At 34.3% G+C, this 25,849-nt stretch overlaps 1 protein-coding gene across 3 annotated transcripts; it reads right to left on the bottom strand.

The window, feature by feature from the left end:
- Positions 1-1,864: 1,864 nt before the first annotated feature.
- On the bottom strand, positions 1,865-23,680 carry MS3_00004182 (uncharacterized protein). 3 transcript variants are annotated; one of them, XM_051212080.1, is made up of 13 exons: positions 23,503-23,664; positions 20,145-20,252; positions 18,374-18,432; positions 17,605-17,658; positions 16,411-16,491; positions 16,008-16,085; positions 15,605-15,682; positions 10,882-10,968; positions 7,818-7,904; positions 4,930-5,007; positions 4,037-4,108; positions 3,234-3,319; positions 1,865-2,032 (listed from the first exon to the last, which is right to left on the bottom strand). In XM_051212080.1, the coding sequence occupies exons 1-12, from the start codon at positions 23,635-23,637 to the stop codon at positions 3,289-3,291; spliced, it is 948 nt and encodes a 315-aa protein (XP_051072218.1). In that variant the 5' UTR covers positions 23,638-23,664; the 3' UTR covers positions 1,865-2,032; positions 3,234-3,288. The 3 variants fall into 3 exon arrangements, with proteins under 3 accessions (XP_051072218.1, XP_051072219.1, XP_051072217.1); XM_051212081.1 differs by lacking the exon at positions 20,145-20,252; XM_051212082.1 differs by lacking the exons at positions 10,882-10,968; positions 20,145-20,252 and having other exon boundaries at positions 23,503-23,680.
- Positions 23,681-25,849: the final 2,169 nt, after the last annotated feature.

Genomic DNA, 25,849 nt, shown 5'->3' with positions numbered 1-25,849 from the left:
TCCTATTTGTTTTATGACTGAAATATTTAATTATGTCTATCAGTTGACATTTAACGCTAGGTACAATTTTTAACGATATTCTATGTCATCATCTGCTTCATGTTCTATTCAGAAAGATTTAGAAGGAGAAAAAAGTGCCGACGAACCGGGATGAAGGTCACTTCATCAAGATGCCAAAGAAGATCCGAACAAATGTAAGACCTACAGAGGTATCACACTATTATCAGTACCGGCAAAGGTTTTCAACAGAATTTTGCTAAATTGAATGAAAGATTCAGTGGACGTCCAGCTCCGAGATCAACAGACTGGATTCCGTAAGGATAGGTCGTGCACAGACCAAATCGAGACACTAGATCATCGTTAAACAATCAACTGAATGGAACTCATCGTTATAGATCAGAAGGATGAATAGAAACTAAAAACAACTGGAAAGGGTCACGCAGAATAGAGTACGATAGGTAATCCTGGTCAACGGTCTATGGTCCTTTACGAGGAGGGTGACGTGCATAAGTAAGTACTATGTTATAATTTACTATTAAATTAATTTACTGACTTTTGGTTTTTAACTTTTATGTTACTACTTTCATGAACTATTAAAATTATATTTCCAGAGTTGTTTGCACTAGAAAAACTACTCTTTGTAAAAATTACTTTCACAAAAAATTTAATTTATGATTACAATAATTGCACTATTCTACTGAATAATTCTCTGAAATATTACCTTTCAACTCAGTAAAGTTTAGATATTGATATAAAATTTTAAAACAATTGTGTTATGTTTCGATAATGATATTAGAAAACGAAGATCATCAGAATTATGCGATATATAAGCGCAATACATTTCGAACAATCTGGTCACACATATACTTGTTAAGAGCATTTATATATAAAAATAAAAGGTCAACTAGACAGGAAACGGGGTAAGAGGAGATAAGGATAATGATAAGAGTAATAATAATAATAATGTGAACACAAAGCGAAACTAATCACTCTGGATAATAAGTCAATATTACCAGGGTAGGTTTAAGGTAAGAACAAACTGTTTTTGAACACATAAAGGGGGTTTGAATTTTCGTATGGCTAAGGCTTCAATAAACCTTAGTATACGCCCTTTTACACTTTTATACAGCACTACAAAAGCTGAATTTAGATCAATCTTGTGACCTGTTTCAACTATATGTTTAACAATAGAGGATGATGGATGTTTATCCTCTGCTCTTATTGGGTCACTTGATTGTATTTGTTTCTGAAGCCATTTAGGTACATGTTCACTCACCCTAATGTTTAGATCACGATTACTCCTCCTTATGTATGTATCTTCGTCTTCTAATATCATTATCGAAATTTATCAAAGGGACTAATTGTTTTAAATTGTGTTATGCCTCGATAAGCATAATGAATGGTAACTTTTGAGATCAATTATGGACCAATACTATGCGTATATTGTTAAATAACTAAACTGTTCATATTGGTGTCCCTCTTATAATAAGCTTATTTTGATCTATGAACTACTATTATACAATTTACCATTCTTGAATTATGCCCTGTCTATTAATCACTACCTTCCACATTCAGAGCCACTTTTGGCCAAATCTTGTTCAAATGTTGTTTTCTATATATGGTACATTGTGGTCTGTTTGATTGATATATAAACTTAGTGTGTTTGAAATATAATGATTCATATCACAGAGGCTCAGATTGGTGTTCTGGAATCAACTGACTGGGTTAGTCAGGAATCAGGATCGATAAGTATTCTAGACTGTTTGTACGGGTTTTACGCGTCATTGATCATTGCTCTCTCATTGGCGGTATCATTACTTTATACATTAACAGAGCATACAGGCCACAAATTAAAACAAATTGATATTAAATATTTTTCTATATTTAAAACAAAATACAAATAAATGATTAAATTAAAATCTTATTTTACATATAACTAAAAAATATTAAATATTCTTAAAAAATAATTTGTCTACACTCATATATAGTTTATCCATAATTTTATGATACTACTGTGTTATTTGTTTCAAATCTGAAATTAAAAAAATAACAAAAACAAAATGAAGATTCAAATAAACAACAAACTTAAAAATTACAAAACAGAGTTTCTAAATGAAAAAAAAACAAAAAAAGAATGATCAATCATTAAACAAGAAATTAAAAAAAACTTTTTACGGGAAATTTGATTGTAAAGTGTGATCGATGAACGAACTCGTCAATGATAAAGTGAAACGCCAACCAACTTTCTTTGACCTTGTATGACTATGTCTTGTTTATTTATCAATCACAATTTTATGTTCATGATAAAATAATATTTGCTATGTTGACTCATTTTCCCTATCCTCTAGTTACTGTTCAGTATGTTATTTATGTCTCTGTTTTTCTCTGTGTTAATAGACTGTACTGTTTGTTTTGTACACTAATGGTGTTAATTTATATTTTTAAGAAACAGATAAAGTTTATCAAGCCAAATAGTTTACTTGTTCTGACTTTGGCTAAACCAAGACTCTGTGTTCGACAGTCTAGAGAATAGCTTAGAGTTACACCTGTAGGAAATTGCTTCCTACATTGGAATTAAAAACTGATTGTCACTATGTAAATGTTAGTTTTTTTTATTTATTTAATGAACATTATTTGTCGAGAATTTTATGAGTAATTTCTTAAATACTATTTAAAAATTCGTTGTTTTTTTTAATGGTTTAACATGATTTTAATAACCAATCATACTATTCCACAAAACATGATCTTGAATAACTTAAATGATTGAATTCATGAATCAATTTAAGCTAAACCTTCATAGAAAACCTGTATGCACTAGACGATCATTTCATCCTAGTATGAGACTCTTCATTAGTGAACATTTAAGATCCCGTTTAAATTGATTCATAAACATTCAACCATTAAATTACTAAAATCTCCACAAACGCCCTATTCTGATATTAAAAAAATTTATCTAGGCGTTACAAGTAAATCAACTTCAATGAAATTTATTTCTCTCGTTGAAATCATGAGTCAATTGAAGCTAGACCACCACGGAAAACCTGGAAGCACTGGACGGCCGTTTCATCCTAGTATTTCTGTTATCATTAACTAAAATTTTGATAGAGTATAATCTCACAATTTCAGTGTATTTTCAGTGTAAAATGAAAGTGTTTCTCAATTTACAGTTATATTTTGTATCAGTTAATAAGTATTATTATTATTATTAATATTATTAAATATATATTACTTACCACTATTATTTCCAGTGTATTTGTCAAAGTGATGAAATGAATGTCATGTTTTATTCTAATCCATATATCTGTTAAATGTATCCTCTCTAGAAGAAAACAATAAATTGAAATTAGATTATTTAACCATTGGAAATTTGTAACTTTTTAATTCAAACTAAATAAGATTTATTGGTGAGACTATAATTTATGGACGACCTTTGAGCAACGCTAGGCTAACCTTGAGAGTGTCCACCTAAATACTAGGGCTAACTGAGGGTTATAAAGCAGTTTGAAGAATAAGGATTATAATTTACAGTTGATGGTTTAGGTTAGGAATTAGATTTAGGGTTTTCATCACGAACTGACATCAGTTATAATGTCATAATTCTATTTAGCCAAATGGGTGAATGAATTTCGCGCCAAAATCTAAGACTTGTTGACGTAAACCTGATTGGTTCGTCCATAAATAATCATCTCGCCGATTTATTAATGACACTATTCAATAAATCATAAATTTATTAGTGTAACATATAATAAATCATCTATTATTAACTAATCTTTATCAATTTGGAACAAGCTAGTTGACATGGTAAATACTAAAGACGGAATAAATAAATAAAATAAAAAACAAGGAACAATTTCAATCATATGCTTAAAAGTTACTAAATTACAGAACTCATTACAGAATTTCTATGGTATTAGTTACAATAATTTTATCTATGATACTAATATACTTTGTTTGTTTGTTTTGTTTTTCACAATAAGCATTTTACTGCATAATAAAGAGTACCAAGAAAAAAAATTATACCATCAATTCAACTTACTCGCGAACTATTTTCAAATTAGGACGTTGTGGAATAGAGTACGAATATGTGTTCCCATTACTAGAAACAGAACTAAAAAACTCGTAAAAACAGAAGAAGAAAATAAAAAATAACCAATGAATTATTGCTTGATAAACAGAAATATCAAATAAGTAAAACAGCCGGTACCGTACATAGTTGTATAGTAAAAGATACTCCGAAAAAGACGTTTAAAGGAATTATAAATACTGAAACATGATACCAAAATATAACCGCAAATAAAAACACAATATAAACTAACAACAATGTACCAATAAACGTTTCAACAAATTCTATTTCAATACAATTAAACGAAAGCAGAAAACATATCAATCAAACAATCAGACACAGTAACATTAAGACTTAACTAAAAACACTACGATAATTATCATAATTTAATACATACCAATAAATGCATTGCATCATTGAAACTAATTCACTACTGTCAATCTGAGACACAGAGACATGCATTCCAAAACATAATCTGATATCCAAAACAATCGAGAAATTCTATTTTCTAATATTCTTAAATAACACCAATTGAAGTAAAACTAACAGATCTACCACAATAAATGACAAAGGTATCACTGACATGTTCATCAAACAAATTAATAAGGTCATGAGCAACAATTAACGATTCTCAATAGGATACAGGAGAAATCAGTTCACAAAACCGTGAATTTCAAGTCATACAATCACAAAACTAACATCCACAACAGATCCCACAAACTACATCATTTCTTGTTCAAAAGGAAACAATAAAATCCAAACCATATAAAGAGAACAGAATGCAAACACATTGCACACAAATAATATATAGGTCGAAATTTAGTACTACAAATCTTCCGTGTTTATATGCGCATGATACCACTCACCTAGGTACTGGTAAATCACCCATTAAATTCCCTGAGTATGAAGAGGCGTTTCGTGGTTCGAATCCGTCTCGAATAGTTCTGTATTGAGAAATATTTAGAAACACAACGATATAAATCATTTGAGGAAATCATTGTATCTAAATTCATTAAAAACGAATAACTGGTTTAAGTATGTGTTTATATTCGGCTAACACGTCGATAATATTTTGTGTGTTTTCGTGAACCCTTAGTGGTTGTAGGAGTTTTTTGAAATATTCAATTAATCGAAACCATCACAGTTTATTTTAGAATTCAGCATAAAGTCACTTTTATAATGTCCTGTATTTGTATGTAGTACTGATTGTTCGATGGAAAATTACTGACATATTGAAAATTTTGATTTCGCAGAAACTTTTTAAAATTTACTCGGAATTTTAAATCGCATTATCTCAATTCCAAACGTCATGTATTATATAGATATTATAACACTCACCTACTTGCTGGTAAAGCACTCTTGAAATGGTTTGCGTGTATATGCTCACTAGTGTATGCATGTTTTTCGGATGGAAAAGTTACGTGGAATTGAAGTAGGATCATATTCTTAGCTATAGTATACAAATCACTGTCTTTAAACACTTGAAGTGTAAGGTATGTCTTCATAACTAGGAAAAGCTGAGAAATAATATTTTTTACATATTTTTAAAGATACCGTAACAACTTTCACTGTAAAAGGATGTATTTAAGCATTCTGATCAAATCACATGACCACTTAGAAAGTGATTCTATGGACAGAATAAAAAAACAACTAATATTTGATTTCCACTATCCCAAGAGCACAAAGTCAATCCTTGTCCTCAAAGTATATCATTATCGTACCAAACAACATTCTATAAATCTTAAGAGTTTATTAACTGGCAATTTCAGATGTTGTGGTCTCAGTATGAGTGACGCAGACAAATATCGTTAATGGCTATCTAATACACGGACGTGACAGAAAAGTAGGTCAAAGGCGGCAAAGAATAACGGATATGAGAATGGCTTCTAACAAACATTAAGAGGATCTGTGTGACCTAACTCCATTTAACCAAGCGTTAATCAATATTTATAGTCAGCGAAAACAAGTTACAGACATGTGATGAGCAAGACCACAAATGCACATACATACGCGTATATAAAAACAGTGAGGTTGATATTGATAATAAGCGACATGGTAGAAATGTGGTTAGAGAAGAATGAGTAGATTGATTTGTCAAGAGGCTAGAATAACCATTGTGATCTTGACATAATACCAGCCCCTACACCATAAAAGATTTCTGATGTGACATTATTCATCAGTTAGATGTATAATTTTCCAGTAAATCATCAGTGCTCTAATCTCTTAATTTTTTAAGTGTTTTTAATGCATAATATTTAATCATTAGTCATTCTTTATTGTGTTTAGCACTTTATTCATTAACTGAAATGTTACACTCAATGGCAATTAGCTGACTAAAATAAAACAACTGCAAATAATAAACTTGAAATAAATGATAATGGTTAAATCACAAACTGAAAAGCAAAACCACATACTGATAGAGTCCGATCGTATAAATCATGTATTATTAAAGAAAATAAGCAGAAGTGGTCAAATATTCTCAGACAAATATATTAGTCTATATTTTGTAATTTAAACGATAGGAATTGAGAGTTTCACCTTAAATTTACTCTGAAATTTTTCAATCATTTTGTTTACAAACTTCTCCATTAAAACAGTTATTATTTGATGAAACCAACTAAACTGTGACCGCCTGGCAAGAATACAGATTTTCCAACTAACTTATTGACAAGTGAATGAATATGCATTTATGTATCTTGAAAATGACTAGTTTTATTATGATAAAACTATTTAAGCATAATTTGTATTTTATACCAGCACAACCTGTATCACCGACATATGATTCGTTATTAAACGGCCAGAGAAAACGTTTCTTTGACCTCTTGATTCTGTAGTTTGTCTTGCAATACCATGATTTTACACAACAGCTTTGGATAACAGTATGACAACAACCTATATATGAGTATGACGAATAATAATCATCTGCTCACTAGTAACTGACTTCAAGAGGCATATCCTGAAGTTCTAGTGAGAAGCCGTAACCAGTGGAGTTCAACCAGGTCTGTTGTGAGATATCAGCTCACTGAAGACAATGGTGTACGGTGGCACAATTTCATGGATTAGTTGAAGTTAGACATTAACACCATTGAATACCAGCTCAGTGGTCTAACGGTTAAGCTCTCGTGCGCCGGACTGATAGGTTCCAGGTTCGAATCTCGCAGGGGGTGGGATCGTGGATACGCACTGCTGAGGAGTGCCGTACTGGGACGAAACGGCCGTCCAGTACTTCCAGGCTTTCTATGGTGATCTAGCTTCAATTGACTCATGATTTCAACTATTGAAATGATAGACTCAAACTTTTGACATTATTCAACCATCTGATGAAACGTGAACGTCTCCAGGTCAGTAGTAAAATTATTCAAGTTATTCTCATTCAGATTTTGTTTATACTGTCTAAGTTTATTGACTTGAAAGGAAATGTGATTTTAAACGAATATAAACAAGTGCATCATGTAGTTATTGATAGACTTGGCATACGTAAATATTCATTGTGACCTATGTTTAGACACTAGAAGCTCGCCTGTAGTCTACTCTAGTCACTTTCTTTTGATTATACTAGGAAAATAAGTTGGGTAAATAATTTACAACAATCATATTTAAATTTAATCGCAAAATACTATGTGAATCTCAATAACGAATAGAACATTCTCTGAAAAAAATGTAAATTTAAAAAGTTGTTTCAATCAAATGGAATATTTATTGAAAAGCAATTTTTATAAACCATTATTATTTGTGAAGATATTATATTACTGACCTAGGTTCTGACACATTATTCATTAAATTATTTGAACGATTTAATTTCACAGGAATATAGTGAGGTTCATAAGTTTCCCGATTATGTCTGTAGTGAAATGAAAAGAAAGGAACAAACCGAAATATAATGACACAAAATAACTAACTGTTATAATCACATACATAATGTAGACAGTTGGATAGCAAAAAGAGGAACGAAAAAAGAGAACAAGAGCACTAGATTAATCATGACCACATTCTATAAGAAAAGTTTATATAAACCAAATTTTAAAAAAAAATAACTAGAAAGGTAGCTACAAATAACATGTTATTAAACAATAAAAAAAGAACTTAAATCGATAAACCACATATAAGACATTCACTACAAGTCAAATGAGTAAGCTTTGGTGGCGTAATTCCTGAAAATGAAATGATATCAACATAGTAAGAGAATATAATAATAAACATACTTTGCAATTGCTGTAATTACTAGACAAACGATTTCTTAAAATAAGTAAAAACTGTGGTTTGTACCATTCAAGTGAGAAAATAGTTATTGATGTAGATGATGAGTTATTCCATCTTTTATAGCACATCAACAACTTAAACCGACATTCTCAGTTACGTGTTGATTTTACTCCCATTTTTTATGAATCAACAAATATTAAAAATGGTAAAAACATATTAAATTGTTAGCAAGAAGTTGTGGAGATCGTTGAGTTGCATTGAAATCATTAACCTATCAATGATAGACCATCATTGAAAACTTTAAAGAACCTAAAGGCCGTTTCATCCAAACAGGAGACGCTTCATGGATACACACCCACGAGCCTGGGTGGGGAAATCGATTACAGGATCTCTAGACTCACACACAACCGTTTAACCTCTGGGCCAATTAGTTGACATCCATCACATCCCCATTAGTGGCTAGCTTCGACGTGAAATTTCCGGAGTTCTAGTGGAGAGTGGTGATCCATGGAGTTGATGCGTCGGTTGTGAAACGGTGAGGTGTCTAGTACTATCTCAAGTCCATATTGGGTTGTCCTAACTGCCAACAGACCAATTTATTTATTCTTCTTGAGTTTCATTTTAACCTTGTAAATTATTCGCTTACAAACCATAACTACTTTTATATGAGCGTATGTGTGTATCCCTCACGCTATTCATCACAAGTATTTGGCGTTTCTTTATCTGGTTATAAATACTGAGTCAGGTTTAATGAAACCGAGTTTGCACACTTGCGTTCTATGATCTGCTTCTACGCTTCGTTTCGCCGCTTGTTTGCTTGAATCAACGAGTGTATGACAAATATTTGTATTCGAAATTCATTCTCGTATTTAACTTATTTTAGCCCGTCATTCACTAACGCAAAGTAAGTCGATAGTAAGATACGAGGGTTGACTGCATGTAGATTTTGGTAGGATCATCAAACGATTAAACGAAGTCCGCTATACGAACCACAAAGACAGTCTCCCACTGAAGACGGTGGAAAATGGCCGCGTACTATCGCATATCCATTGAAGCTAGACATAAAAACCGTTGGATGCCGTTTCAATGGTCCAGATGTTAGACGTTCGAGCGCGAGCCTAAGGGTCCTGTGTTCAGTTTTCGCATACAGGTTCGTGTATGTTGAGGCTTCTCATACTAAGACAAAACGGCACTTCGGTTCTTTGAAGTTTCCAATGATGGTCTAACATTGATTGGTTCATGGTATTAACGAAATACAGTGATTATTACGTAATCAATCATGCCCTATCTTATGAAAAAGAAAATCACACTAAATCAATACAAAATATATTATTATTTTGAATAAATTTCGGATCAAAGTAAAACTATTGCTATACTTAATAAGACACCATACTGACTATGAATCAAACATTAGACTAAACAATTGTCCGGTTACATTGAAAATGAAACTAATACTGGACAGAACTTACAGAGTGAAAAATGTGACCCCATCCGTTCATCGTTTTCTAACAACTTCTTATTCTTTCGAAGCGGATTAGATTTTCAAAACTCAGTAAATCCATGGTTTTAACAGTGGTGATAAGAAAATAATTTTAATATACTTTTCACAAGTAATACGGTCAAACCACTTCTCTAACTCATCAACAGCAAAAGCGATTAGAAGACTAGGAACAATAATTAACGGAAATATCGTCTGTAAACTATTATTACTCTTAAACTGGTAATTTATCAGATGAAGTAAATGCAGCTTTGAAGTTTGTATTCAAGCTTTATCTCAGCTTAAAATTCAATACAGTTCCCAATGTTTATTATGGAAGAAATAAAGAGCTGTTTATGATTACTTTGGCTAAACCGAATATGAGTTCAAAGGCTGATGTTCATCTCAACGAATGGAGTTCAAGCAAACTTCGTTTTCCTAAGACAATCACTTTTAAAAGTAATCTGGGAGTTTTTTCCAGTTTTAGCATTTGTTTTAGCTGTCCAAGGTTATCTAATAAATCTGATAGTAACTATGTTGCTCATTTGTATAAGATGAATGGCGAATCCAGGAGGTTACATATTGTTTCAATATATAAAGTTCACTTCAACTGTAATATATTTATATCTAATGCAAACAAGGTTTATCAAATGCATAACAAGAATAATCATTATTTCATTACTATGTGAGAGGAAAACTCAAATAGATTATTAAGCTAAAGCATGATGTTGAACTGGTGAAACGATGAAAAACACGAATATTGAAAAAGATTCTGTTGTCAAATTAACTCATTAGACATTATGTCTGAAAGAAGAATATAGTGTATCCATGGTACTTCAGAGACCTTTGACAGTTTAGAAATAATTACCTCAATATGTATCACTTGTAAATAAGTAATCAAATAGGAGTGGAATCAATGCATAAATGAGAGTATTGATAAAATTGTTAATGCGCTACGGAAGATGAAATAAAACACTCGACAGTGTTGTACTATCAACTTTAGAACAACAGTCTTCCCGTTCCGATTCTCTGTGAATTTAAGACTATTTCATCTATTTAAAAACAGATTTCACATAAATGACACAATCAGAAAATTAATATTACAATATTTCCTTATCTATGCAAACATTATACCACTCACTGAACGTCCGGCAAATCTCCCATTAAATTATTTGGACGACTGGCATATGGCGATAAGCGGCGCGGTTCATGTGCAGTATGAGTGCTTCTAAATTAAAAGTTATTTAAAAGATGCAAATTTAAAATGAATTATTCGAGAAAGTTGTTGCAAGTTACTCGACCTGAAGTATAGGTCCCGACCGTTGTTGCTACCTTGACGTGGTGGTCGGGCTTGCCTATCGTGATGAAGCAACCGAGCTATACTGGCTGGAACAACCGTTCCTCAAGGTCCTACCATGTCAGACAGGTCGGTTGAAGAGCGGTAAGACTAAAAGCAACAAACCCAAGGTCCGAAGGCGAAGTCGCACTGCTGACTGTACAGAGGTGTGACAGCAGTAAGGTGTTTCCTTCAGACAACCAGCATGACAGCGATGCTGCCTTCCCACAAGCAGGGGTGGGGTTAGAAAAGGTCGACCCTAAAAATGCACACCTCACCTTACCTCACGGATTTCCGTCTCCGGCGGTAAGGCCCTTTGAAGAACGGAGCTAACACGTCAAATACATCCCACGAAAAGGCCGTGCGCGACCGGCCTCAAGCAGTTGTCCCTTGGGCACTGCGGTCACGCTCTCAGGTCACTGAGACCACCTCTAATCCAATTTCCTTTTCAGGTACCTCCAGAAGAACCATTCTTCGGTGTGGGCAACCGGGAAGCGATAACCGCCCTCATACCTCTAACAGCACTCGAGACCACTGTATTCATAATCAACCTTCCTCTTCAATTCCTATTATTCCTCCTACATCGACTTCCAACTCTAAACTTCCTCTTTCGGCTTCCTCCTCAAGTGTCACCATAGCCAACGATTCTAGTGCTCAAAACTCTGTCCCCGGTCTACTGAAACCTCGCTCCAAACTACACATTGGAGCCTTCAACGTACGCACCCTATGTCAAATCGGTCAGCAGGCTTCCTTGGCTAAAACCCTAGAGTCTCTTTCCATTGATGTATGCTGTGTCTCCGAAACACGCATACAGGATTCCAATGTGGTCATTCACTTGACCTCACCTCGGCAACACGGAGAGCCAACGAGATACACCCTCCGTGTATCTGGTGACCCGATGGCCAGTTCTCGTGGACTGGCAGGTGTAGGCATAGCACTAAGTATGAGGGCGGAACAAGCACTGCTAGAGTGGATCCCCGTCGACAGTCGTCTATGTGCTGTTCGGCTAAACGGCTCCGTAAAAACTCAGAAGGATAGGGACACACGTCGTTGCCTTTTCGTCGTTTCTGCCTACGCTCCCACTGACTGCAGCTCAGATGAAATGAAAGATGAATTTTACAGAAAGCTTTCTGAACTTCTTCAGAAAGCTAAACGCTCATACATAGTACTCATAGGGGGTGACTTTGATGCTCAGATAGGTAGCTTAAACCAAACAGAAAGGCATTTAGGTGGATATTTTAGCATTCCGGCACAGCGAACAGATAATGGTGACCGTCTGCTGCAACTGTGCTCAGACAATCGTTTATTTTTAGCAAACACAAATTTTAAGCATAAGGAGAGACATCTTCTAACATGGCGACATGGAGACCATCAGTCATCGTTGGAGAGGGTCGGTAGGAGATTGTCGCTCATTCTGGAGTACCTGCTTGGACTCCGACCACGCTCTAATACGGGCACGCATCTGCTTGCGCCTCACTGGACGCAAAAAGCCACAGTAAAAAGACCCATTCGAACCGAACTCAGTAGCGAGGAAACCAAAAGTAGGTTCCAGGAACAACTGAGGTCACGATTAGGTAGTTCTGAAAACGAGGTTGACCCAGTTGTTGCTTGGAAAGCCAGACAAACAGCTGTGGAGACAGCAGTGACACCTATTAGTGATTTAAACCACAGGGTTACAAAGAACCAATGGATTTCTTCAAAGTCTATCACACTGATGGATTCTCACAAACTCGTCCCATCAGGTTCCGAACATGATAAAGAGCGACAACAAATCAGATCTAGGTTAAGAAAAAGTCTAAGAAACGACCGCGAGCAGTGGTGGGCAATGAAAGCAAAAGAGATGGAAAAGGCGGCGACTATAGGGAACACAAGACAGCTTTACAGACTAATAAAAGAAACTGGAATTAATAAGTCAAGTGTAAGTGAGATTATATCGGAAAAAGACGATACTCTCATCTGCTCCCAGTCCAGACGTTTAGAACGATGGGCGGAACATTTCAGAGAACAGTTCAACTGGCCTTCAGCTACTCTACAACTACCTTCCATTCCCAGACAGTGTGAATGGAACATTGAAGTAGGTCCCCCAACTCTTGCTGAAGTTCAAAAGGCTATAGTTAATCTGAAGCGAGGAAGGGCAGCTGGTCCAGATGGATTGGCTCCAGAGGTCTTTAAGGATGGTGGTCCAATTTTAGCGACTAGGTTGACTAATATTTTAGCTAAGATCTGGGTGTTAGACGTTATCCCATCTAACTGGTCACAATCACTTATCGTCCCAATATATAAGAGAGGGTCAAAATCATCCTGTGACAACCACAGAGGGATTAGTTTAACTAATATAATATCTAAAATACTAGCTTCGATAATTATCAGACGCCTAACTAAGACTCGTGAACTGCAAACACGAGAGACTCAAGATGGCTTCAGACCTGGTCGTGGCTGCATCGACCACATATTCACCATTCGTCAGGTTCTAGAACACAGGCATACTTATCGGCGTTCGACAATGGTGGTCTTTCTTGACTTAAAAGCAGCACTTGACTTTGTAGATCGCGAGATTCTGTGGCAGTGTCTGTCATTGAAAGGCGTACCACAGAAGTACATAAACCTTGTAAAAGCTCTTTACTCGAACACTACTAGTCGAGTCAGAGCTTATGGCGAACTGTCATCTACTTTTGCAACCTCAAGTGGTGTTCAACAAGGCTGTCCGCTTTCCCCATGTTTGTATAACTTCATCATAGATCTACTGATGGAAATAACTTTCTCGTCGACTGAGTTCTCGGGTGTTGATCTCCATCCAGGAGGTCCACTTATCGACTTAGAATACGCAGATGACATAGTCCTGTTTGGTGAAGACGCTGATAAAATGCAGAGTCTTCTGGTAGCACTGAGCATCAATGCCAGAATGTTTGGAATGCGCTTCTCTCCCTCTAAATGCAAGTTGTTGCTTCAGGACTGGTCTGCGTCAACACCTGAACTAAGGATAGGGAGTGAAGTAGTCGAACGCGTTGGCAACTTCACTTATCTTGGAAGTCTGATCAGCCCTAATGGGTTGGTATCTGACGAAATCTCAGCACGGATTCGAAAAGCTCGCTTGGCTTTTGCCAACTTGCGTCACCTATGGCGAAGGCGAGATATCCGTCTATCAATAAAAGGACGAGTATACTGAGCGGCAGTTCGTTCTGTTTTACTTTACGGCAGCGAAACATGGCCACTAAGAGTAGAAGACACTCGTAAGCTATTAGTATTTGACCACAGATGCCTTAGAAATATTGCTGGCATCTGCTGGGATCACCGGGTAAGTAATAGTGAGGTTAGACACAGGGTATTAGGGAATGGTGGTAAATCAGTTGGTGAGGTTATGAATCTTCATCGACTGAGATGGTTGGGCCACGTGTTACGTATGCCTGAACACCGACTACCACGACGTGCAATGCTATCCGGTATTGGAGATGGTTGGAAGAAAGTTAGGGGCGGCCAAACCAAAACGTGGCATCAGTGCTTGAAGTCACTAACTTCTAGTCTGAGCCATGTTGGTAGATACAGACTACTTGGTTGGGGTCCGCGTAGCTATCGTAACCAATGGTTGGAGACTCTTGGTGACATGGCTCAGAATCGATCACAATGGCGTCGGTGTATACACTCCCTGTCTTCCCTTAAACTAAGAGATTAAAATCACTTCATATCTTTCCTTCTACGAACCAATTCTTTCTTCTTGTACTATATCTCTATATGCAATCTTTCTCTTATATATTACCACCTTTGACCTAACCACTCCTATGAATCCGGTGTTCATCTCGTTGTGCTGATGCGGTATGGCGACCTGGACCGATGCACATATGTGCCTGGTCCTACGTTGTAGCTGACTGACTGACTGACTGAAGTATAGGACTAAAAATAGTACGAATGAAGACATGTAGTCGACACAAAGAACAAGGGGTATCGAGAAACCTTTCAACACAATCTGACAAAAGACAGAAACATATCAATCAAACAATCAGACACAGTAACATTAAGACTTAACTAAAAACACTACGATAATTATCATAATTTAATACATACCAATAAATGCATTGCATCATTGAAACTAATTCACTACTGTCAATCTGAGACACAGAGACATGCATTCCAAAACATAATCTGATATCCAAAACAATCGAGAAATTCTATTTTCTAATATTCTTAAATAACACCAATTGAAGTAAAACTAACAGATCTACCACAATAAATGACAAAGGTATCACTGACATGTTCATCAAACAAATTAATAAGGTCATGAGCAACAATTAACGATTCTCAATAGGATACAGGAGAAATCAGTTCACAAAACCGTGAATTTCAAGTCATACAATCACAAAACTAACATCCACAACAGATCCCACAAACTACATCATTTCTTGTTCAAAAGGAAACAATAAAATCCAAACCATATAAAGAGAACAGAATGCAAACACATTGCACACAAATAATATATAGGTCGAAATTTAGTACTACAAATCTTCCGTGTTTATATGCGCATGATACCACTCACCTAGGTACTGGTAAATCACCCATTAAATTCCTTGAGTATGAAGAGGCATTTCGTGGTTCGAATCCATCTCGAATATTTCTGTATTGAGAAATATTTAGAAACACAACAATATAAATCATTTGATGAAATCATTGTGTCTAAATTCATTAAAAACGAATAACTGGTTTAAGTATGTGTTTATATTCGGCTAACACGTCGATAATATTTTGTGTGTTTTCGTGAACCCATAGAGGTTGTAGGAGTTTGTTGAAATATTCAATTAATCGAAACTATCATACTTTACTTAACACTTCAGCATAGTCACTTTTATAATGTGCTATGTTTTTATGTAGTACTGATTGTTTGATTGAAAATTACTGACATATTGAAAAGTATGATGTTGGAGAGACATTATAGCACTCACCTTGTTGTTGGTAAATCACCCATTAAATTCCTTGAGTATGGAGAAGTGTTTCGTGGTTCAAATCCGTCTCGAATATTTCTGTATTGAGAAATATTTAAAAACACAACAATATAAATCATTTGATGAAATCATTGTGTCTAAATTCATTAAAAACGAATAACTGGTTTAAGTATGTGTTTATATTCGGCTAACCCGTCGATAATATTTTGTGTGTTTTCGTGAACCCATAGAGGTTGTAGGAGTTTGTTGAAATATTCAATTAATCGAAACTATCATACTTTACTTAACACTTCAGCATAGTCACTTTTATAATGTGCTATGTTTTTATGTAGTACTGATTGTTTGATTGAAAATTACTGACATATTGAAAAGTATGATGTTGGAGAGACATTATAGCACTCACCTTGTTGTTGGTAAATCACCCATTAAATTCTTTGCGTATGGAGAGGCGTTTCGTGGCTCAAATCCGTCTCGAATATTTCTACTTTTATAAGTAATTAAAAAATGTTTTCAAAATTAATCACATGGTGAATTTATTATATCTCAAGTAATTATGAGTTAACTGGTTTAATGTTCTTATGCAATCAAATATCATGCACCTTTTTATCCTCAATTACCGTCATTTTCCTAACAACGTGAATCAATATTGTCGTTCCAATTACTAATTATTATTTTACTGGAGATCTATATGATGTTGAAGTTATGCCCAAATTTAGTGTGTGATGCAATACCTATATTTTAGGAAAACGTATTCTTATATCATGTATTTTCTTTCTCTCTTTTGTTCACTAAGAGAATAAACTACATATTATTTGATAGGACAAAGCCTTTGACATGTCAGCTAGTTGAGATACCAATTCTGTTTGGCCTTGTATCTGCCTATTTATGTTTTTACCCATTTTATTTTAGTCGAGTTCTTTTCATTTTCATATGTAGAATGTGTTACTGATTGTAATGAAAACTACTACGAATACCTCAGGTAAACCAATATTTGTTAAATTTTAATCTTTTTCAGTCAGTACAATCACAATAACTTACTTACTGGTTAGCGTTTTTTAGAGAGTTAGTTAGTTTTCTACGGGTTGGGGTTGCTAACCCCATGCCCAACCCTCCTTTATCCGGGCTTGGGATCGGCAGCAGCCCCCCCTCCACAATAACATTTCCCATAATTCGTATTTCAACAAGACACTTGATGTTTTATCCTGATTTGTTATCTTTACTTTTAATTTGATAACCTCTCTCTGATGGAAGTCAGGCTTCATTACTATGCATTTAGGGTTGTTCTGTTGCTGTTTCCTCTTAGATTAATATCTTGCCTTATTCGTGAGTTTTACTGTTTCAGGGTCGTTGTCTAACCGTTGTGTGTCAGTAGCAGTATTGTCCTGTTCGTAATAACGTTGCATGTTAGGGAATCTATATCACTCTTAACCTGAATTACCATAGGCCTAACTGAGCTGATTTCAAGAATTAAAAAATGAGAAATAAATAAATATTGTAGGGAAACAATGAACGAACAGACAGCTTTTTGCTAATCTGTTTCTAAAAATTCAATTCTGTTTGATAATTATCGAAACAAGAACTGATGGAGTGCTTTTACCTGTACGAATCGATTGGACGCGAGCGATCATAATCATTCCATTTTGAATACGACCTACAGTGGAATGATAAGAATAAAAAAATAGCTGGTTGTTCAACTCGTTGTATTAGGGAATAATCACTTTCTTTATCATAAATGTAAAAAATGATTATAAGCAGTATATATTACTGAATGACTAAAACGTTGAGGTCTTCAATCTTGATTGATACTATAATTTATGCCAATCTCATAGGTCTACTTGCACGAAAATGAAAGAACGATCAAATGTGTTGTATAAGTAAACAAAATGTTTGACAAAAACTACCCGTTAAAGTGAATCCGAAATTCATTTCTTTAGTACCTATGGATGCTATTTGTAATTTGGAAAACGTTACCACAAACCTGTCGGTAAGATTAAAGAAACACAGATTAATCGCCAATCACGATTTATCTCTAGGCTTTTCTTACAATAACTATAATGGTAAGGGATATAAAGAAACAGTATTTCATCTGAAATGAATTTACCATTGATCTTTATTTGTGGAAAATAACAGGTTGGGAAAAACAGTGACTAAGTTAATAAAAGCAGTTTTTATAATTAAAATAACTTTCAAAGCGTACATATTATATTTAGTGAAAATAAAAAAGTATTTTATGTTGCTCTGTGTTAATAATGTTTATATTGCCAAAATAATTGCAAAAATAACTGAATAGATCACTAATTTCACCACGTTGATAACGTACAGAAGGAATAATTGTTAGGATGCTGTTAGTGAAGATAATTTATTACCTTGCTTTATTTGACATGTCGTTGTACATATTTGACGGTTTCATACGATCATACGCATCCTACAACATTAGATAATGATAGAAATTCAATATCAATGTATGATAGTGTGTACTTTTTCACTTGTTCATTGAATTCATATTTCAGGATACATTTTAAATATAGCTGTCCCAAAGTACAGATAATCGGATATATACAGAAGTAGTATAAAAGGTATAAATGACTACAGATTATAATGAGTTGCATAATATGTTGATTTACTCAATTCACCGGCATTGTACGAATATATCCTGATCACTAATGAAACGCACTTATTCGGTCACTATTTATCTCAAATAAATATAAGATTTCTATGCAAACAACAAAGATAATATTGACTCTGAAACTGAACAGCTCAAAGAGATATTCAAGAGCACTTAGTGAGAGTATTTATTTATTTATTTAAAATACCAGTTTCCTAAGGTAACCCAAACAAAACCATTCATAAGAATATTTACTGTTCTAAAATGAATGTCGTCTATTTTCTCAATAGTCCAAGTTGTTGAATTTTTAATTACGATTACGATTCATTTTTTCTTTTATTTCATGAGCCTTGTTCTGTCGTCTCCCAAACCGATTACTTCACATTGTTTAATAACTACAGATTCTGTATAAACTGGTGAATTAAATCTATGAATAAGAAAATTAAGTATTGGATATTTCAATATTACTGACTCTTGTGTTGTAAGAAATTGTTTGCCTACATGTATTAAATTTGGTTTGGATTCGACCTAGGACATTATCTTATAGTAATAATCTGTATTTCTATCAAATGCAATTCAGGATCCTTATAAATAAAATAACACAATACCTTAGTTTGTTAGTATCAAACCAGTAATTTTGGGGACTTTATCATATTAAAAGTATACATATCACTATTATTATGATAAGAATTGTTATTTTAATGACCATGAAAAAGAATCCCGTTTTCATCCAATTTTAAACGGGTGTGCAGAAGCATTTTAAATACTTATATGAAAATAATTCAACATGATGCCTGAAATATGTAGGCTTTATTTTGCAAAAGTGGCATGAATCAACATAAAGCTGTAAACAAGTGAACATAGGTTTAAATTAAAATGGTGAAACCTTGATTTCCTAGTCAATTTATTTTATAGCATATATTGTGTTCAGTGGTAGTGTTTGACAAAAACGTTTTTTACTGATTAGAGAGTCGTAAATAAAATAAATATATTTTATAGTCTTGCTTCATAAGTTGTATAGTATGGATATTAAATGAATTTATAGAAACATTAATCAGAGTACAAAATACCTTTGCCTCCAAAAAATTTATTTTTACAGCACAAATAATAGCTTACAAAAGTTATGTTGCAGTTTTGAATAATAACGGGTACTCACAAAAGTTTGTCTTCAAAAGGTATATCACCAATATTGTTGTGATTTATGATGCCTACTATACACAAACACTCTATAAATCATCCAAACTGTTATGGATTTTGATAATTACACGAAATTTTAATACCATTTTGACCTCACAAATGTAAAATGATAGTCTCTATCCTACCGCTCTTTTCGTGTCATAATACTAGTCAAAGTCCAAATCTACCTCAATTTAAAAAACACGGCCTGCTTCAAAGTTATGATGACAACGTAATGTTTAATAGTCTCAGGGCAGAAAAGAAGGTAAAATGTTAACAGAAAAAAGCAAGCAAAACTGTAGTGCATAGAAAACTAGCGAGTGCAATCGGAATGTATCTCGTTAAAATGAATTTACCATATAATTATTCATGTTTTGACCCTCAGTTGGCTGTCCTCTATAGAAACGTTGTCCATGTATTTGTTCTTTCATAACATTTTCTGGCACACCTCTGTAAAACACCTGCTGGATAAATTTCATTCAAATTTTAACGAATCAGTATCAATATCAAAGTTTTATCGTGATCAATTAGCCAATTACTTAGCTAATCATATGATCTAACCAGGAACAAAGTACTCTCAGGAACTAATATTCAATCCTCTTAAGTGGCCTACCTGTATAGCTACTTAGAACATACTTCTAAATGTTTAGGCGTAACTTACAATGTATACATCTGAAGTGCGTGTTCAAATAATTAAGATGACGATTCGAGCAATATATATTGACTTAAGTACTGTAAGAGACTACATGCAAACAATGCAGTCCGTCGATTTTAATTCATTGTACAAGTTATAAGCAAGGTTTATAGGATCAGACGTCCAATCGGCCAAGCAATAAAGTCTACCGTGTTTGAATTTAGAAAAAGGTCATTATTCACATACCCTCTAAAACGCTTGCAAGACTGATTTTCTTTTTACTGCACGTTCGATAAAGTTATTGAGTAAAGCAAATCATTTTCTTAAATTTATGGGTACTGATTTTAAACCTATAGGCTGATGTAACAATGAGTTGTATGTAAACAAATAATTTAGCATCAAATAAGGTAGCTTAGATCATAATTCATATTGAATAAGCAATAGAATCCAGACTCTGGACATTTCGAGATGTTTTGGTTTAAAATAAAATTATTATCTGTAAGTTTTATTCGCTTTGTTAGAGGGGGCAAAAATCTCACAAAACTTTTAAGCACTAACCACTAAGTCAGTATACAAGATCGAACAAGATACCATTCACTCCTTTATTTCTACGTTAGTCAAGAACACGATTAAATGCAATCACCACCAACAGATGTTTTCGGAAAAACAGTTCAAAAACGGTGTAATTAAACTTTTTTACTTCAAAAATCATGTCCAAATACATAATAACGTACAAATATTCGTCATTTTATCCAATATAAAGATTTCTAATGTATCGTTTGTGTGCTCTGTTTTCTTCAACTACATAATACAAAAGACTATTGTCTTCAACTAGTCTGAGTGCCTTTTAGTTCTGTTTATACTGCCTACTTGGACATCGAAACCACCAGCACGATTATTACATCTGATTATTTAGCTTATCGAAGTAGGATAAAAAGCCTTCCGTAAAATTCGTCTTTTACCTAATCCGAATGTAATCAGTGAGCGACTAAACGAAGATAGCGAACAACCAACGTCGTGTGTCAATATCTTTCTGAATTCTCACTGTCCTGTTTGGTCGAACAAAGCACAAGCGACGGCCTATCAGAATCCATCCAGAAATAATTTGTTCGGCACTTTCACTTCATACTATAATTACTTCAAAGAGAACACGGAAAGTAACAATGAAGACCTCGAAGACACGAAGGATAAGTCGTGCGGGTTCTTTATACTGACTAGGTGGGGTCAAATGATGGACTATGCTGCTTGCTGTTGGAGTAGGCTAGAAGAATACCAAGAGCGACCGAACCATGACGTGGCACTAGTTCTTGGAGTAGCTAAAAACTGGTCTGAGATACATGGATAGGTGTAGACTAACAGAATGAATTTCAAGTGACTATCACAACTCGTAGTTAAAAGCTTTGGGTGACATGGCTTAGAATCGCCTTCAGTAGAGCAGGTAGGTTTGTTATTTCTCTTTCCGTGAAGTTTGTGTTCTAAAATATCATGATACCTTTGAACCGATTTTTTGTCACCCAAGTTCTTCTTATAATCCTAGCATCTTTCTTACCTCTACTACTCCGGTATTTGTTTAGAAATAATTTTAATTAGCAGCGTTAGTGCAGTATTAGAACTTGAACCAATATATAGATATATGTCTATCAGGTTTTAAGTTACATATGACTAACTGAAACTAATCTATGGATTTTCAAACACAGGTCTATGTTTAAGACAGGTCACAGATTCTATAGATTGTCATTTTGGTATCATACAAGAACAGACAAAGTGGATTTAAAAATTAAGGTGATAACTAGACGAATAAATGAGTTAAGTGCTTAAAGCATCTACGTGAAGGTTAACCAAATCTCAAAAACATTCTGTAAACTCAAAGCGAATTCTGTTTCTGAATTACGTTTTTAACAAACTCTGCGCCGTAACCGAAAATACGATAAATGGAAACAAAGTACATAAACTCCCAGTTCATCAGCTCAATATAAGCCCCAATTAAAGCTTCTGAGAATGTTGTGCAATTGTCAATGTTAATTCTTTAACAGGTACACAAACTGTGACACCTTACTATATTGCAGTTTCATGTTTTTATAAACAAAAAAGAGAACTGATTTAAATACCAAGGGTTTTCATAAGACACACTAAATAAACACTCAATTATCTGACGAGTGAGCTAAAACTGAGAGCAGTCACCTTTCTAGGTAGCAACACTTATGTTAAAAAACGGAATTATTCGTTTATAAGGATTGCAAAACTCTGAAATTAAGTTGTCTTAAATCACTGCAAACTGCTTTAGAATCCTTCGTGTTTAGAAACTCATTCAAACTGACAAAAATGAGGAGTGAGTTGAGTTTACATTATACCGTTATTACAAGTTAAAAGTTTTATTTCATGAATATCAGATAAAAGCATCGATTACTTTGATAAACCCTAAAAACCAATGCAATGCAGATAATGTTTTCGTATGGACGAGTTACAATTAGCAGTATGTATTTTTAAGAATGAAGCCATCTTAAATCCCAGAAGCCAAAATTTACTGTCATATACAATGGAAGATAAAGAGCTAAAGTTCTTGACTTTCAGTCATATCGTATACTAATAACTCGCTCCTCTCAATTTAATTTAGTCAACCATGTTCTGACACAGATAGACGTGACTATAAACCTGACGCATGAATCAAGATTCATATTATGAGCAAAATTCAAACTATTCATTTCTAAATCATGTGATGCTTAATTCCCTTATGATGGCTTTCCCAGAGAAGAGCACTAAGTGTTGAATAAATACCATGATGAATTTGAATAAAATTTCGGAATCTTGGTACTCAAATCTTTCTGAGCAAAGTAAAGGGACTTTGCATTTTATGATTTACATGTTCGTTGGACGACAAAAGTGTAAAAAATGTAGTATGCAATGTAATATGTAAAATGCTTTTCCTATAAAATAATCATGACTAAAACGTTTTGTCTGACTAGATAAACGGTTGTTCCCAGATTTAAAATGCTAGTGAGCACACAATAAACTGAAGCTTATCCAAATACATCTCTAAATCTGAGATAAAAAATGAAGTGCAGTCATAAGTATAAGCTTACTTTCATGCGATCGTCAACAGGTTCCGAGTAATTGCGCAAGTTATTTTCTCCTTCTCTAATAAAAGAACTTCTAACGTTTTGTACCATATCATCAGTCCTGTAAGGAATCTTTTTTTCTTTACGACAGCGTGGCATACTGAGTTACCACACGTTACTCTCGGATACTTAAAATAGAGTTATAACATCACTTGAGCTCAAGGTCACATTTTGGTACACTCAAACACAACAATAGATAATCCCTATAATGTTGTACTAATGGTAACACTATATCAGATACGACATGACTGAAACAAAAGCCAAGATGATTTTTTTAGCCTGACGAGATGCTTATTGAAAAACAGTTTAACAGTAGTTCTACGACGATTATATTTGATTCATTAGGAAGGAAATTTTTTTGCAAAATCTCAGTGAAGGAACTTTCATTAAACTCAACGCTTCAGTTGGCAGTCTGGTGCGAACTTTCCGAGGAAATCTGATCTAACATTAGACTAGTGTAATAACTTCCCAATCAAACGCTATGTAATGGATGAACTTACCTTTCATCAGATTTACGTACTCATATCTACACAGTTATTTTAGCACACTTATTTCACATTTGATAATCCTGATGTTTTGTTGAATATGCATGGACCGGGGGCATTGAGAGTACTCCAATTCCAGTCTCAACTTATTGCAAATATAGTTTTTCCTAATTTTAACACTAACTAGTGGTTTCCAATTTTACCACTATTAGAAGAAAAGCTGACTACAGAGAGTGGACATTACCAACGTAGGTTTTCTGTGTCAATGGTTGAAGGCTTACTCGAGTGTAACGTTAACGATGTGAAATTCCAGCTTACGTGAAAATACCACCACATCGTTAATTAAGTTGGATTACCCTTTCGTCATATCCACGTAATATGGCTGATGGCCATGCAACACGAATAACGTTATCACAGAAATATATCAATAAGAGTAGGTACAAGGAAAATAGTGAAACCACTTTACTACCGACCGGTTCATGGTGTGCAATTTTTTGATGAACGTCGGTTGACCCTGATAGGGATCAATTAAATATTGAATATTAAACGGCAGGAATGGCGAATCTTTTAGTTAGGTCCGATGAAATTTCTCTGACCATAGAAGAGTACAGACCAAAGATTGTGCATGTCGTGTTACCTAACTTACTGCAAGATCCATTTTGAAGGTTTTCTGTGTAAAAATACTTCTGTGCGTACAGTTGTAATTTGTTCCTATTGTCTTCTTCAGTTGTACACATTGTTAGTTTTTTTATTACATTTAAGATGTTAGTATTTGCATTTTGTTATGGTTTTTATTTTTCTTACGCCTTCACTGAGTTTCCGTGTTTCTTCCTGAACTGCGTTTATGTTATTTTAGTTGGTTCTCAGTCTTGGAGGCTGCCACATTGATATGAGTTATTTGCATTGACTCGAATTGTGCATTTGTGATTGTGAATTGAAACACTCTTCCAGAATTGGAAACACTCTGTGTTATAAAGTAAATAAATACTATCTTTCAAATGAACCTGTACGTGACCAGTCCAGAAAAGATAAAACAACATTTATTTGTTGCGAATGGTTTGCATACTATTCGAACAATTATTGGTTGAATAACTGGGCGAACCGTCATTGACCCAATCACCTTGTTTTGGTTTCAACTGGGCAGTAGCGCGTATTTAAACTACCTAGACGGTTATTCTTCAGTCCAAAACTTAGTTTGGATTCCAAGGTTACTCAGTATTTGAAAATCACAACGATCATCACATACCTGACTTCCGTCCCTACTTTAAAAGCTAATAGCTTATTGAAGAGAATTAAGATTTTAAGTAGAAGAGTTTGTATTTGCCCAATACCTCAGTAGGGAGGTAATTTAACCTATCCATATCAAGTATTTTATCTGCGACATAACTAAATATTTACTGCCAAACCTCTGAATAGGCTGGGAAAAAGTACTTCTAGTTAAAGTACCTCTGGTCCGAAAAGTGTTTTAAAAAGTTAATCATTGAGATCATTATAAGTAACTAATCTCGCTTAGGCGGATTTCTTTGAATGCCATTCTATGGAACGATTTTGTTTAAAAAAGACGATATCTAGTATTTGGTCAGCTTTATCTGATAGATGATTGTAACAATACTGCTCACTGAGTGCGTAGTCATCCGACGACGATGCCTGACTGAGCGCCCTCATCTGGTAATGTCCAGTGAAATCAATAACGCGTGCAACAGTTTTGAAGAACTACGTAAATATTTATTTAAAGGGCACATGTTAAAAGCTACCATTCACATATCTGTTTCCGAAAATTGTTTATTATTAGTACATTTATCTTTGTTACCAAAATAACAGACCCA

The sequence above is a fragment of the Schistosoma haematobium genome, chromosome ZW (genome assembly GCF_000699445.3).
Source record: "Schistosoma haematobium chromosome ZW, whole genome shotgun sequence".
NCBI lineage: Eukaryota > Metazoa > Platyhelminthes > Trematoda > Strigeidida > Schistosomatidae > Schistosoma > Schistosoma haematobium.
The sequence above is the reverse complement of the archived record's forward strand: the minus strand, read 5'-3'. Positions and strand labels throughout refer to the sequence as shown.

Coding starts and splice junctions, on each gene's coding strand:
- MS3_00004182 (XM_051212080.1), bottom strand. CDS start 23,637: ATGCCACGCTGTCGTAAAGAAAAAAAGATTCCTTACAGGACTGATGAT. Junction 16,492..17,604: donor CGTCCAATCGATTCGTACAG/GTAAAAGCACTC, acceptor TACTTATAAAAG/TAGAAATATTCGAGACGGAT. Junction 7,905..10,881: donor GGAGATTTGCCGGACGTTCA/GTGAGTGGTATA, acceptor ATTTCACTACAG/ACATAATCGGGAAACTTATG.